Source organism: Carettochelys insculpta, chromosome 31 (assembly GCF_033958435.1).
Source record: "Carettochelys insculpta isolate YL-2023 chromosome 31, ASM3395843v1, whole genome shotgun sequence".
Classification (NCBI taxonomy): Eukaryota; Metazoa; Chordata; order Testudines; family Carettochelyidae; genus Carettochelys; species Carettochelys insculpta.
Window position 1 is genome coordinate 3,474,863 of NC_134167.1, and position 14,928 is coordinate 3,489,790.

A 14,928-nucleotide genomic window follows, 5' to 3' on the forward strand; every position below is an offset into this window, starting at 1 on the left:
CGGTACGTGCCCCCCGCTGCCAGTAAGGGGGTCCCCTGCCCCGTGTGCACCCTTTCCCCCTCCCACTGAGCGGTACGTGTCCCCCGCTGCCAGTAAGGGTGTCCCCTGCCCCACGTGCACCTCTTCCCCCTCCCACTGACCGGTACGTGCCCCCCTGCTGCCAGTAAAGGGGTCCCCTGCCTCACCCGCACCCCTTCGCCCCTCCCACTGAGCGGTACGTGCCCCCTGCTGCCAGTAAGGGTGTCCCCTGCCCCGCCTGCACCCCTTCCCCCTCCCACTGAGCCGTACGTGCCTTCCGCTGCCAGTAAGGGTGTCCCCTGCCCCGCGTGCACCCCTTCCCCCTCCCACTGAGCAGTACGTGCCCCCCGCTGCCAGTAAGGGAGTCCCATGCCCCGCCTTCACCCCTTCGCCCTCCCACTGAGCGGTACGTGACCCCCACTGCCAGTAAGGGGGTCCCCTGCCTCGCCTGCACCCCTTCCCCCTCCCACTGAGTGATAGGTGCCCCCTGCTGCCAGTAAGGGGGTCCCCTGCCCCGCCTGCACCCCTTCCCCCTCCCACTGAGTGGTACGTGCCCCCTGCTGCCAGTAAGGGTGTCCCCTGCCCCGCGTGCACCCCTTCCCCCTCCCACTGAGCAGTACGTGCCCCCCGCTGCCAGTAAGGGAGTCCCATGCCCCGCCTTCACCCCTTCGCCCTCCCACTGAGCGGTACGTGACCCCCACTGCCAGTAAGGGGGTCCCCTGCCTCGCCTGCACCCCTTCCCCCTCCCACTGAGTGATAGGTGCCCCCTGCTGCCAGTAAGGGGGTCCCCTGCCCCGCCTGCACCCCTTCCCCCTCCCACTGAGTGGTACGTGCCCCCTGCTGCCAGTAAGGGGGTCCCCTGCCCCGCGTGCACCCCTTCACCCCTCCCACTGAGCGGTACATGCCCCCCGCTGCCAGTAAGGGGGGCCCCGTGTGCTAAGTGCTGTAGACACACAAGAAAGGACTCCCTCCCACACAGGTGCTGATGCTGTAAGATAGGTCAACCCTGCCAAGCTACAGCACAGACGCAACAGCCACAGAAGGGGAGGGAGGTTCCCTCCCTCACTCTGGTGAATCCACCCCTGCAAGAAGTGGTAATGAGGTCCAAGGACAAACTCTTCCATGCACCTAGCTACAGCAACAGGTGAAGTCCACCTAATTAATCACACACCGGTTATTTTTCACAGCTCTGCTTGTGTCAGGTGTCGACCTACCTGGAGACAGTAGATGGGTGCACAGTGACCAGGGACTACAAGGAACCAGGGCTGACCAACATCCCTGTTGTAGGCATCACAGCAAAGACCACTTGGAAGGAGGACAATGAGGTAGGATTGTGGCTCATGGGGAGACTGTTACTTCATCCTTGCTCCCACCTTCATACTATTCTAAGGAGTGCTGCACAGCGAGACAGCTGTCTCATAGATTTGGGGGTGGGGACCAGAGTCCCCTCTCTTCCTTCCTTGGGCCTCCTGGTGCCGCCCCACCCGAGGTATGCTCATAGAACACAGCAGCTTCCAGAAGCATGGCTGTGTTTGAAGGGAGCATTTTCCTAGAGGTTCTCTTTTAACAATAGGAACCTGGTCCTGTGGACTCACACATGGGAGGAGAGTTGCTGTGGCACATCCCGCCTAGACCGATGGGATAACTCACTCAGGAAAGGCGCAGGACCAGGCCTTGCAACGAAAGAGGCGCTGAGGCTCAAACCTTTTTTTTTTTTTAAATGGTAACTGATGTGGCAAGCCCAGAGGTGCTAGGGCTAGAAACTGCCAAGTCTACAGATGCTGGAACTCAGCCAGGGCTGCCACTGGGGTGAGTTAAGGGGGCAATTGCCTGCAGATCCTTGGGAAACAGCTGCAACACTGCTCTGGCTGTGCATGGCTGTCGGGGAGTGGGCAGAGACGACTGTGCCACAGTATGGGTGGTGCTTAGGGCTTACTGGCCCTGCCCCTTCCTGCCATAGAACCAGGCCCCCCTCCCACCTTGCCCCATGGCTAGCAGTGCCTGTCGGCATCACTAGGCTCAACCCTGGCTAGCCCAGGCGCAAATTAAGCGCTAGTCCTGAAACCCACAGAGGCACCCCTTTGGCCTGGTCTACACACACAACTTGGCTCAATCTAGCTCTGCACTTAGGTTGAACTGTCACCCTGGTGTAGACACAGGTAAATTGATGGAAGAATTCTTCTGTTGACCTTGCTACCACCTCTTGGCCAAGTGAATTAACCAAACTGATAGAAAAAGTTGCTGGAGGAAGCATCTGTGCAACAGTAGCCCAGCTTCAGCACTGCTGGTGTAGTGTAGATACAGCTTAATGCCCCGACTCTGCAAACACTTGGCGACACAAGTAACTCCAGACACACAAATAATCTCAGCGTGCTTTATACAACCAGACATTGCCTAAAATTATTTGCGTACAGGACAGGACCTTAATTTGTTCCAGCACAGGGATTTAAAGTCTGCAAAACTCATGTGCCCAGATGATCCATATCACAGCTGTTAACTCCAATAGTTTGGTACGTTAGTCCAGTACCAAGTGCTATCGTCTCTTCTGCCTCTGAGCTGAAATCACCACATCAGGTCATTGGTCCAGCAACCTCTACTCACACAAGTCATCCCCTGACACAATCAGCTAAAGTGTAGTCAGGCTGGGTTATTTCTTCCTCACCCTAGAACCATGTTTGATCCACATTCAGCTCCTTCTTATGCAGCCGTGCTAATCCAACAGGTATTTCTATTTAGGGATTTGTTAAAGCGTCTTCCTAATGAAAGCAGGGCAAGCCGCTGGCGGGGCTGTATTACATTTACTGGGCTTAATTCTCTTCCTTTCACCCCCATGTAAATCAGGGAGTTACTAAGAAAAAAGGGAGTTATACCAGTGTATGAAGCAGATTCAGTATGTAGCACTAACTAGGGACCAAAATCATGTAGAAACCCACTAATTTTCCTCCTATGTAATCATCATCACAAACAAATTGATAATTAATACAGGTTATTTGATGGCTGCTCCTCCATCTTTCAGTGCAGGTGAGGGGGCAAAGTGCAAAACCATACAGCAATAACGCATGAGAAATAAAACCACAGAGATCAATAATAAGCTATCTTGTGATATGCTAAGGGCTGTTCAGGCTCTTTTAAAGCAGCTGCAACTTCAGAGGGCAAAATTTTCTCATGGTCCCTCTATTTGTCTTCTGGGTTGGGCGTCTCCTAATGTGACACTAAGGCCATGATCCTGTGAGGTATTTTGGCACTTACCTCAAAGAATTTAACGGATTTCAGTAGTAACAGAGAGATAGCCGTGCTAGTCTATATACTATGAAAACAAAAAAGCAGTACAGTAGCCCTTTTAAGACTAACTAAATATATTAGGTGATGAGCTTTCGAGGGACAGACCCACTTCTTCAGACCATAGCCATACCTGAACAGACTCAGTATTTAAGGCACAGAGAACCAAAAATAGTAATCAAGGTTGACAAATCAGAAACATTATCATCAAGGTGAGCAGATCAGTGAGCAGAGGGGCAGAAGGGGCAGGGCGTCAAGAGTTAGATAAAGCAAAGTATGTAAAAGAGCCAATATAATGAGCTAGAAAATTGTCATCCCGGTACAAACCATGTGTTAATGTGTCAAATTTGAATATAAAAGAGGGTTCAGCAGCCTCTCTTTCCAAACAGCTGTGAAAATCCCCTTTCAGTAAAACACAGACTTTCAGGTCATTAACAGAATGACCCACTCCATTAAAATTCTGGCCGACAGCTTTGTGACTCAGGAGCGTTTTGATGTCTGTTTTGTGCCCATTAATTCTTTGTCTAAGAGAGTTTGAAGTCTGTCCAGTAAACAAAGCATCTGGGCACCGGTGACACATGATGGCATAGATGATGTTAGTTGAGGAACATGAGAATGTGCCCATGATTCTGTGACTGACCTGGTTAGGTCCAGAGATGGTATCCCCAGAATAGATACGTGGACAAAGCTGGCAGCGGGCTTTGTTGCAACGAAAAGTTCCAGGACTGGTGTTCCTGCAGTATAGACTGTGGCTGTGGGAGAGAATCCTCATAAGGCTGGGAGGTTGTCTGTAGGAGAGACCAGGCCTGTCACCTAGGGCCTTCTGGAGTGTGGCATCCTGATTAAGGATAGGTTGTAGGTCTTTGATAATGCGTTGCAGGGGTCTGAGTTGGGGGCTGTAGGTGATGACCAGTGGTGTTCTGTTCTTGGCTTTTTTGGGCCTATTTTTAACTGATTTCAGTGGGAGTTAAGTTACCAAGTGCCTAAACACGTGTGAGGATCTTGGTTTAATGGAAGAGGAGTTTGTCTTTTGTACAAAGGGGTGTTTCCCTGCCTCTGGGGGAATCATCCTGTCTGGATAGTCCCAATCCATCTTTCTCCAGCTAATTTTATTCATGGCTCATAAGGAGGCTTAATAATCACGTTACACAGCACTTTACAACGTCAAAGGCCTGAGTTAATTAGCCAGTGAAACTTGAACAAAACAAAGCAGTGGAAGTGTAGCACTTTAAAGACTAACAAAATAGTTACCCAAGAGACTGGTGAAAGCTCGTTTTCTAGGAGAGGGTAGGACTTTAAGTAGTGTCTTGTGCCGTCCGTTGGAGAGGTGTGAGGAATCACAAGGGGCAGCAGGCCCAACCGAAAAAAATCAAACTCGACCTGGATTGCTGAGGGGCACGGTTTACGCACGGTCCCACCGACACTGTTGCTCCCACATTATGATAGAGCCTACACTCTTTTCAGAGCACTGTAAGCAGTGACTAAAGGTCAAACAAACTTGTACTCATGCAGTCAAGGTTGGAGCTCTAGCCCTTGAATTATGACACGTTCGATTCTCATGTTTTGTTTAAAATAAGTAACCCACCTGCAGGGCAATTTACTGGTTCCATGCTCACCAGATAGGTTCTTCTTCTTTCTCTGATCAACTGCTCCAGAATCTTCCCTCATTCCGGAATTTCCTGTGGCCCCCTTAAAGGGTTACACTGCCTTAAATCCTGGGCACTCACTCCCTCTCCTTTCAAAGAAAATTAGGCACCTCATTGCTTTAAGGATTTGAGTCTGGTTAAAATGCACCTTCCATAGAAGTCAGTGGGACCTGCAAGGGGTCAGTCCCAGCATCGGGCGCCCAAAACAATCAGTGGCCACATGAAAACTTGGGAATTTATGGCTTGCCCAAGGTCATGCTGAGCATTTGCAAAGAGCTGAGAGAGGTTTAAAAGAAATACCATGTACAAAGAACTTTGTCACCCAGCGTTGTTCCCTCCCTGCCCATTGTATGGCTGTAGCTACAAGAAACATGGATTAGGAATGGATTAGCTGAAAAGTGCAGGGCAGTCTATTTTCCAGGGTTGTTTACTTATCAGTCACAGCCCCATTTAGCTTCGTTCTCCAGCCGCACAGGTAAATGGGGGATCTCACAGCAATTTACAAAATCCGCCGTGGGTGGAGATGGACCACTAGGTGGCACTCTGCAGTCCCCTGGTTAAAATGCTGCCTCAAGCACAAGTGTGCAGTAGAGTGAAAATAAACCTGAAGTGCCCCTAAAATATAGTGCACGATTGTCACTATTTCTATTGTAGTGGACGCCAATGAGAAATGGGGGCCTTATTGTGCCAGACAACACAAAGACAGTCCGTGGAGAGAAGTCATAATCTCAGTGCGCTTCCTGGCCCAGGGCACAACCTGCACCTGGCTATTATTAAGTCGTCTTCACTTTTGGCTGATCCATGAGGGCTCTGAGTGGAACGTACAGAGATCCTGACATGCCCAAGCTTTGGGCTGTATTTGAAGGCCGGGCCCAGCTTTGGATTTTGTGTGTGAAGCCTTTCCTGAGATTCACTGGTCCCTGGACCCTGTAGTCAGTTCCAAATCCGTCCCTTTGTAGGAGAGGGAAAAGGTTTACTGCCCCTTTCACCTCCCATTGTCTGGCTCTGACCCTTCAGTAACTCCCCAGCCACAAAACACATTTGTCGCCCTCTTCCTCTTGCTTTCTTTGGTGGCTCAGGTTTGCCAAATCTGTGCAGAGCCTGAGGTGCTGTTTACCTTGGAGCACAGCTGCCCATTCCTGGTGAGGCTTTCTGGCCTCCTCCCACGGGTGTTTCACAACTACATCTTTGCCCTATCCAACAGCGCTTTCTGAGGAACTGTGGGCAGCACCTGCTTGAGGATACAGGCAAAGAAGCAAGCAGTCTCACACCCCAACGCACACACATCAGCAATGCTCATCACAGTCCCCGCCCCCCCCCCGCGGTCCTTAGCTGCCTGGGACACCAAGCTATGTTTCTTGTTTCTCCATTGGGATGAGGACAAAATGCTGCAAAAGAAGGTGACTGAAGAGATGGAGAGGAGAGAGTGGGTCATACAAAGGTCCAGTCAGACCTTCTGTGCAGGACTTAGGTCTCACCTGCCTGCCTGCACATCCACCCCCCACCTGCCTCCATACCACCTAGGGAACCTCAAAACACAGCTGATACCTCGACTCCCTCTCGCACCTAACCGGCTGCAACAAACACCTTTCACTGCCACCCAGGAGAGGTGGTCTCTCTTTTGGTCAAAAGCTCCCAGAAGGGTTAATCCGCCTTGCCTCTCTGACTGTGCTGTTTCTGATTGCTCTACATTACCATACAGATTGAGAAAGCTAGGCCTGTGATTTCACAAGAGCCTCTGCTCAGCTCCTTCAAGTGGCCAGAGGTCCTCAGCCTTCACCCAGAGGCTCCGCTTTCCCTTGGAGATGCCCCCTGCATCTGTGTCTCTCTGATGAGGGCAGCGTCTAATGACACCAATTTGGAAAGAAACTCAAGAGGAGAAATAATGAGGGAGATTGGTTGCTTTCTAACTAGTCCCTCACTCCCTACCAGCATAAGCAAAGAGACAAGCCAGCCACCTCTTCCCAGCTCCTGCCTGATCTTCAGCTCTTCCCTGTCTGCAGCCATCTCTGCAGATGCATCTCACTCTTTCTCTTGACTAGTCCCATTCATCACAACCATAGTACGTTTGTGCCTGTGATCCCCAAACCTGGTGGGAAAGAAGGAAGGTGGGCTCCTCTGTCAGTCTGCTCGATCCAAATGGATGCTGAAACTGGCAGACTCCTGCAAAGCACCTTGCCCTTCGCTCCCAGGTAATATCATCTGATTACCCAGAGCAAGGCAGAGTCAGTCCCATCCTGAGAGGCAGGCGAGGGAGTGACTGCTTTATTTCTCCAGGCAGCCTGGCAACTCCTGAGGACAACTTCTGAGCCAGTTTTGGTCGCATAATGGCAACATGTGCCTTTGTACTCAGAGTCAGCCCAGAGCTCCTGCAACAATCTCTGCCATGGATTATCCATGGGGACTGAATGGGGCGCTTTAGCCCCAGAAGCACAGCTCTCTAGCACTCAGGCTAAAGGAGCTAGCAGCAGTAGTAGGTGCTTATCTTCTGCGAGGAATGGCCACCAGAGAGGGGTACGCTTTACCAGCAAGTTCCCAACCACGTAGTGCATGCACCTGATTGAAGGAGGCTGGTGGAAGAGCACAGAATCTGCTGGACTGGCCCAGTGTTTCAGTGGCCGCAGAGAGGTTCAGGCCTTCCCCCAGAGAACAGAGATGAACCATGAGCCTGTGTCTATTATACTCCTGAGCAGCAATAGATTTGGGCACTCTTCTGTGTCCCCTGGTAAATGTCACCCTGGCCCAGTGAGGTTCAAGTGTATATTAATGATCAGATAATGCAGTAATGTCTCAACCAGGGATGGGCTAAGTACTGTATAAGCATATGATAAATGGCCATCCCGCAGAGTACAGAAACCAGGCACCCCGACTCCCCATCCCTGCTTCCATTCCATCCATTGGATTCCTTTCCCCCTGACTGGGAACTGAACCAGGCAGCCCACCTCTGCTCTAACCACAAGTCAGACAGCCCTATTGTACTGACAGGCTGTTATAAAGCATAAGTTCCATCCTCTTGGTGCATCTGCAGAGTGATCCTAGGAACTAAGGCCCTCAAACTTCGGCTCCCCTCGCACACTGATGGCACTGTGATTTGACTGCCACTGGGCTGTGTCTGATAATTACTGTTACGCTGTAATTAGCACCTTCTGATTTTTTCTTTTTTAAGGTTTGGTGGGAGGAGAGAGTGGAAGGTGCTTTGGCAGTGCACAGGAACTGCCGGTGCCTGAGAGCAGAGGCACCTGGATTCAGGGTAACCCTGGCCATGCCATTTGTACTGCAATGGTTAACCAAGCCCCCCTCAGCGCACACTATAAAAACAGTGTCACGTTTTGCAAAGCATTGCTGGGGGCATCTCTCATATCCCACACACACTGTCTGGTATTGGAGCAACTAGACCCCTTTAGAATATGCAAAGAAGATGCTAATTAGAAAGTACGGGTGAGGAAGGAGAGAGTCTCAGAAAGGTATTGTTATTGAAATGAGACTGCGCCAGTATCTATGATGATGGGGCAGAGGGGTGGTAAGACTGCGAGGAAAATGGAGAAAGACTATAGAGAGGGTGAATGAGGGAGGGTAGGGAAAGCAGAGGAACAACATCTTCCCCCAAAAGCCAGGGGTTTGCTTCTGCCCCCCACTCCCTGGGTAGGAAGGATTCAGACTGGCGGCAGTAGCATGAGCAGCTGTAGAGAAAGCATCCTTTGCTGGCAGCAGTGATGTATGCAACAGGTGCTATGGAACTGAACCCAGCACAAGTGCAAGTGGAGACAGGGCTGATTCGCAAACTATAGTGCAGACAGCAATGAGAGCCAAAGCTCTACAGCTCGGGACAGCCTGCAGCTGAGCGCAGCCTGAAAGCTCCAGTCCAATGGGCCTTTTCTCGGATTGGGCTGGAGGAGAAACTGCCTGAGCTAGAACAAAGAGAGACCTCCGAAGGGTGAACTGGTGCCTATTTACTCAGCTTCCCCAGGACATGCAGGACAGCAAGCCAGCAATGGAGCTATCTGCCTTAGCATCCCAACTCCCTCACACTCACTGCCTTGTCCTACGCACTCCCCTCCCAGAGCTGGGAAGATTCTTGGAAGTCAGGACTCCTGGATTACTTGCCATAAACACTAGAACAACTTCCCCTCCACAGAGCCGAGGAGGCCCAGCTGCCTGTTCCCCGTTTGCTCTTCTCAGGGGATGGCTGGCTGCAGCACGAGCACACGGACGTGAGCCAGGGGAGTAGGGGAAAAGGCCAGGATCAAGGTGGCTTGTAAAGCGATTCTCTGCCTGCCCCACAAAAGAAGGTGCTCTCTACAGGTCAAGACTGACACAATAAGTAGGGCTGTAACACCCTTGGAGCTGAGCATTACTCAGCCCTGCAGGCTCCAGTGAACAAGCCTGCAGGCAGCAGTGCCCCTGGATTGTTACATTTCTGTGTGACTTTAGCTGCCCTGGAGAATAGCAGCATGGTGCTTAGCCACACAGGACCAGGAAAAGCAACAGAGCAAATTCTCCAGCCTCTGATACCTTCCAACATGATGGAGAGAGAAGACCTGTCCCAATATCGTTGGTCTCTCAGAGGAAGCTACTGACAATTACACCAGGGGAATTTTCTTCTTTATAGGAACTACACTGAGACCCACCCAACTCTTCTGGCACCCAACAGACATCAAACATTTTCATCCACTACTGACCTGGGCTGGGTTTGAGCCCATGGACTGAAGGCGAAAAACTCCATATCCCATTCCCCCAAGTCACCCAGTCTCCTGAAAAGTCACTTATGAATAGATCAGAAGAGTCCTGTGTGGCCACAAACATTTGTGTCCACATCTATACTCACAAAAATAAAGCTGATACTTGCAGATTTGCAGGGCTTTCTATATCAGACCAAGTAAGACGCCAACATACAAACGCCTTCCCAGCCAGAGAGGTGCCCATTCCTTTTCCCCTCTCTCTCCAGAAACTTGGCAACTGGTGCAGACTCTCGACCATATCCCTTTCCCCGGCCCACGCTCCCTTTCCTGATCCTTTTCAATCCAGCACATTGGAGGTGAAGGGCGTGATCTTCTCCAGGGATATCTCCATCTCACACTCCACGTGGACCACAGCTGGCAGGATGGCATTGGCTTGGTTGTCGGGGGGAGTCTGAGACACCTTGTCAAAAGTCTGCTCATTGTCTTCCACCGGCAGGGTGGCATGGGGGAGAAGGTGCGGGCAGCTGAGGGTCACCACATCCTTCTGGTAGGTGGTGTCATGGTGGTAGGAAACCAGCTCATTGCTGAAATTGACCGTCTCCACCAGGTTGCTGGGACAGAGGCGGCTGCAGCCCAAGATGGTGGCAAAGGCCCGCCTGAAGTCAGCATTGAAGGCATAGATGATAGGATTGAGGGAGGAGTTGGCCCAGCCGAACCAGACAAAGATGCTGAAGACGGTCTCACTCACACAAGGCAGCTTGCCTGGATCGTGCTGACCAAGGTCGCAGAAGGGCACCATGCAGTTGAGCACAAAGAAGGGCAACCAGCAGAAGACGAAAACTCCCATGATGATGGAGAGGGTCTTGAGGACTTTGGTCTCCTTCTTGAAAGAGTTCTTCAGGGAGGCCTCGTGGGGACAGTCATTGCTATGGCAGTTCTGGGCATGCTCCACAGCTCTCTCCAGAGAGGAGATTCTGCGGATCTGCCGCTGCGCGATGCGGAAGATCCTGGTGTATGTCACAATCATGATGGCAACAGGTATGTAAAAGCTGATGAGGGATGAGGAGATAGCATAGGTCCTGTTGAGGCTGGAGTCACAGTTCTCTTCGGAGCCCTGTGTAAAGTTCAAACCCAGGTCCTGTTTAGCCAGGAGCTCGCTGGCCTTGTGCCACCTCAGCTGCACTGGGATGAAGGAGATCAAGATGGAGAGCAACCAAGCCACCCCAATCGTGACAAAAGCCACCCGCTGGGTCATTTTCCTCTCGTAGCGGAAGGGGCTGGAGATGGCCCAGTACCGGTCCATGCTGATGATGCACAGATTGAGAATGGAGGCAGTGGAACACATAATGTCAAAGGCCACCCAGATGTCACAGAAGCCCCCGAAAGGCCAAAAGCCAGCCACTTCGGCGGCTGCCTTCCACGGCATCACCAGCATGGCCACAAACAGGTCGGAGACAGCCAGCGAGATGACGAAGAAGTTGGTGACCTTGGAGCGCAGATGCCGGAACTTGATCACAGCCATGCACACCAGGGTGTTGCCCAGCAAGGTGGAGAGAATGAGAAGGAAGAGCAGGGCGGCCATCACCACCCGCAGGGACATCTCCAAATTGTCCTCCTCCACCCAGTTCTTCCTGCTGAGAGTGTCATTGGTCATTTCCAACCCCTCTCTCTCTTCCAGCAGGTAAAGCCCTTCCATAAGTCCCCCTTGTCGTGCCGTCCGCAGAGACTTCACTGGTGCTTTGTCCCCATCGGCGCACAAAACACCTCCTCCTTTTTTACTCCTTTTGCATCTTGGAGGCACAAACTGCGACCCTCCCAGCTCTTCAGCTCTCATGAGCCAAGCCAGATTCCCAGTCACAAGAGGTGCTCCAATCTTTCACTCCTTTCCAGCTCTCCTGCAGGCAGCCTGGCATTCCCCCCCGCCACTTTTCTCCTTATGCAGCTTGCGGTTCACTCACCTCCTGCTTTTGTGTGGGGTGGGTTTGCTGAGCTGCAATCTTCCCTCCCCCTTCTCCTGCAGGGGGCTCATCAGCTGTTGCAAATCCATCGCTTGGAGGGTCCCTTTTGTATTGGCCAGGCTGGGACTTGCTGCTGGGTGTGAGGGGGAGTTTAGGGAGCACTCTCTGCTGCTGCTGCTGCTTGATGCTCTCTGCTTCTCAGCTCTAACACCTAGCTGCTCGGCTGCTGCTGTTCTTGCCTCTTGCTAATTTGCTCCAGATTTCACATGAGTGAGAGCCCCCCCCCATGCACAGAGCCCTCACCAACCTGTGCTTTCAGCCCTGAGATATTGGGGGCGTGGGACTGTTCTGCTAACATTGAGGAAAGGGTCAGATTTAATGACGACAGGAAAATAGGACTGGGGGAAGAGGGATGAGCTGATGACCACTCAGCCAGAGTGAAGACTTGGGATGTTTAGATAAAATTTACTATTAGCCAGGTTGGGAGTTCAGAACACAGGAATCCAAGTCACTCTGATCCTCCTAGCAGGAGGTGGCACCGTCTTCTAGTGACCAGGATATTGGGCTCGGAGACCTGGTTTCTTTTCCCACTGATTTGCTGTGTGACCTTAGGTGAGTTATTTCTCCTCTGTGCATCAGTTTTCCCCTCTATAAATAATGGACAATAATACTTACCTTCCTTTGTAAAATGCTTCAAAATCTTTAATGAAAAGCATGGCACAAGAGCTCCATGCTACTGCAGTATAATCACTCCAGAGTCCTATTCCTCCTATCGGGGAATAAGGGCAGGGTTGTACCCAATTTTTTGTTTTAAATTTGAAGGGGGGCTCCAGTAAAAACTAGGTGCTGCTTAGCTCATGGTCAGTGCAAGGAAATCTGTCCCTCAGGTCTTTGGGTTATTCATTCTGTGTAGCTGTAATGACCGGGCTGGTGCTATTTCTCCTTCTCACGTGATGCTGGGGCACAGTAACGGAGAAGAGTTCAGTGATCTCAGTTTCTTATTGTAGGATGGAAATTTCCGAGGCTGGTTATGGTAGCTACAGTGAAACACCAGGCTGCATACTTGGGAAGCTACCCATGAGATTGAAATACTGCCCAGCTGATTGGCATAGCACCCACAGCCAGTAACATGTGCTACTGTTGGCAGTGCACATCTTCAAGTACCTCAGTGCAGATAAATTTGCACACGGATGTAAAAATATTAGAGGCAGCTTTGCTCCTGAGGGATTTCTCATGTGCTAAATTTCCAGTGGAAACAGCTCCCAAGAAGCCTCTCAACATTAACCAGCTTTGGAGAAACTCTTCACTGGCAAACTTGCCAAGGAGCAAAGAGCAAAACCCTTCTAAAACAAACTCTCCCAAGAAATCAGCCTCACCTTAGCACTAAACTCACCAATTTCCCAGTTGCTTTCTCTAACTTCATGCAGCGATCTTAACCCTTCCGTGTCTGGTACACCATTTCCAAAGGAAGCAGCAGTTAGCCTGATGAAACAGCCTAAGCCTATTGGGTGTTTTGGTTTCATTAGTTTATACCAACCCCTGCATTACATAATCTTAGATTTCAGTCTGAGCAGAGATGACCCTTGAATCCTTTGGCTGCTACATCTTCAAGGCTGTTCCTAGGTGACGCACCCTTTTGCCGATCTAGCCCCAAAAGTGACCACTCTCATCAGGAAGAAAATATTGTTCTTTAAAATCCGTCTCATGACACAGGAGACTCCCCCACCCCTGCTAATGAGATCTTTAAATTACGTAGCTAAATACATTACAATAACAGCTTGCCAGAGCTTCATTTGTCTCTCAGTTCCATTGCCTTCCAGCAGGTTCTTGCCAATTTTTTATACCAAGGCAGCACATTTGCTGTCTTTAAAAGTTTTATGAGCTCCTTTGAGATGGTCAGACCTCTTATTTGCCCATCAATGGTGATATGAAAATGGATGAAAGCACCTTGGTATAGAAGGGAAGAATGAGATACTAAGCAATGAGAGATCTTTAACTCCTGGTCAAGGACATGCATAGGAAACCACTTCTGTGGTGAAGCTGATGTGCTGGTCGCAATGCAGGAGATCAGGGACACTAGGCATGGGTGCAGCCTCATGAGCGTTAGATGCTGTAGGTCATTCTTACCCTGTTGGATCTGAAAGGCCATTTAGTGCTTCTCTGTATCTGACATATGGTAGGCACCTGGAGATCAGTCACCTAGTCTTAAGTTTCAGCCCAAGGTGGCATTCTGTATCTCATTTAGGTCAGAATCAGTGCTTCAAGGTGCCCCCAAGGAAGACCAGCTCAAGCTAAGGTATGGTCATATCTCACAAGCTAAGCGGCTCAGCCGCAGGATGGGAAATCCTAGTTACTGTGGAGATACTGTGATACGTTGCTGAGGAATGAAGCATTCTTCCTTTTATAGTTCTGAACCAATGTTTCACCATGGTGGTTAGGAACACCGTTTTGCCTTTGACATGAAACCAGCATTTCTCAGATTGCAGAACTGATATTCATTGTAATTCCTATGATCCTTTTTGGAAGAGAAAGTTGTTAACCCTGGTGTCATGGTCAAATTGGAACTTAGGTGATTACATTCTGCCCATCTGAAATTCTTCCTACAATTTCTGTTGGGTGCAATATCCTTTGCTTCCTATACTAAACTGGTGTGTAGGCTTGATCATTAAACAGCTGCTTATCCATTTCAGAAGTATCTGTATTTCAGCGAAGTGAGCACTGTGTATATATTTTGCAAAGCTCTTTGGTATGAAAAGATTCTATTTTGGTGACAAGTCATTCTTTAGTATTTTTGTATTTAGTATCTTTCCCTTCTTGGCAACAGGGTGCTTCTCTCTAAATTACCCCTCTGCTATTTCCACTCTTCTTTTTCACAGCCACATCTTTAAGCTTTCTTTCCATACAGTCGTCTTGATTACTTTCCCACTTGGAGTCAAAGCATGAAAATTACAAGCCACTTCAAGTAAGGCACCAGCTGCTGAGGTTTAACTCTTAACTGCCTCTTCCAGCCCTTCAGAACAGTAGTCTGTCTGGCATGTTTCACAAACACTTGCAATCGGTATATATACAGCTTGTTCCTTCCTTGCCCCTCTCAGAAGGGAATGAGCCTGTCTGGAAACTTGGTACTCTACTTCTCCTGTACGTGTAGAAAGGATCTTAACTACTGGGTGTAAGCAGTTTCTGCTGTCATTAAAACTTCAGAAAGTGGACAAGTAACTTAGAATGCAACACTGGAATCAAACAGACCCTTCTGCCCACAAAGTGTATGCAGTTGAGGGCCAGAATCATAGTATGGAGCAAGATAAGCCACTAATATAGAATACAGCATTCAGTTCTGGACATTGTCAA

At 50.1% G+C, this 14,928-nt stretch overlaps 2 protein-coding genes across 2 annotated transcripts in view; one reads left to right on the forward strand and one right to left on the reverse strand.

Annotated features, from left to right (window-relative positions):
- Positions 1-14,928, forward strand: part of LOC142004182 (tumor necrosis factor receptor superfamily member 10A-like) — a 68,127-nt gene that overhangs the window by 804 nt on the left and 52,395 nt on the right. Inside the window, exon 2 of the mRNA XM_074981663.1 lies at positions 1,206-1,343. The gene's annotated coding sequence lies outside the window, so the exon portion shown is untranslated. The remainder of the gene's footprint in view (positions 1-1,205; positions 1,344-14,928) is intronic.
- Positions 9,960-11,348, reverse strand: LOC142004284 (D(1) dopamine receptor-like). The gene has a single exon (XM_074981825.1). It carries the CDS (start codon positions 11,316-11,318, stop codon positions 9,960-9,962), a length of 1,359 nt encoding a protein of 452 aa, XP_074837926.1. The 5' UTR covers positions 11,319-11,348.

Bases quoted from the DNA above. Each gene is read 5' to 3' on its own strand.
- LOC142004284 (XM_074981825.1), bottom strand. From the start codon at position 11,318: ATGGAAGGGCTTTACCTGCTGGAAGAGAGAGAGGGGTTGGAAATGACC.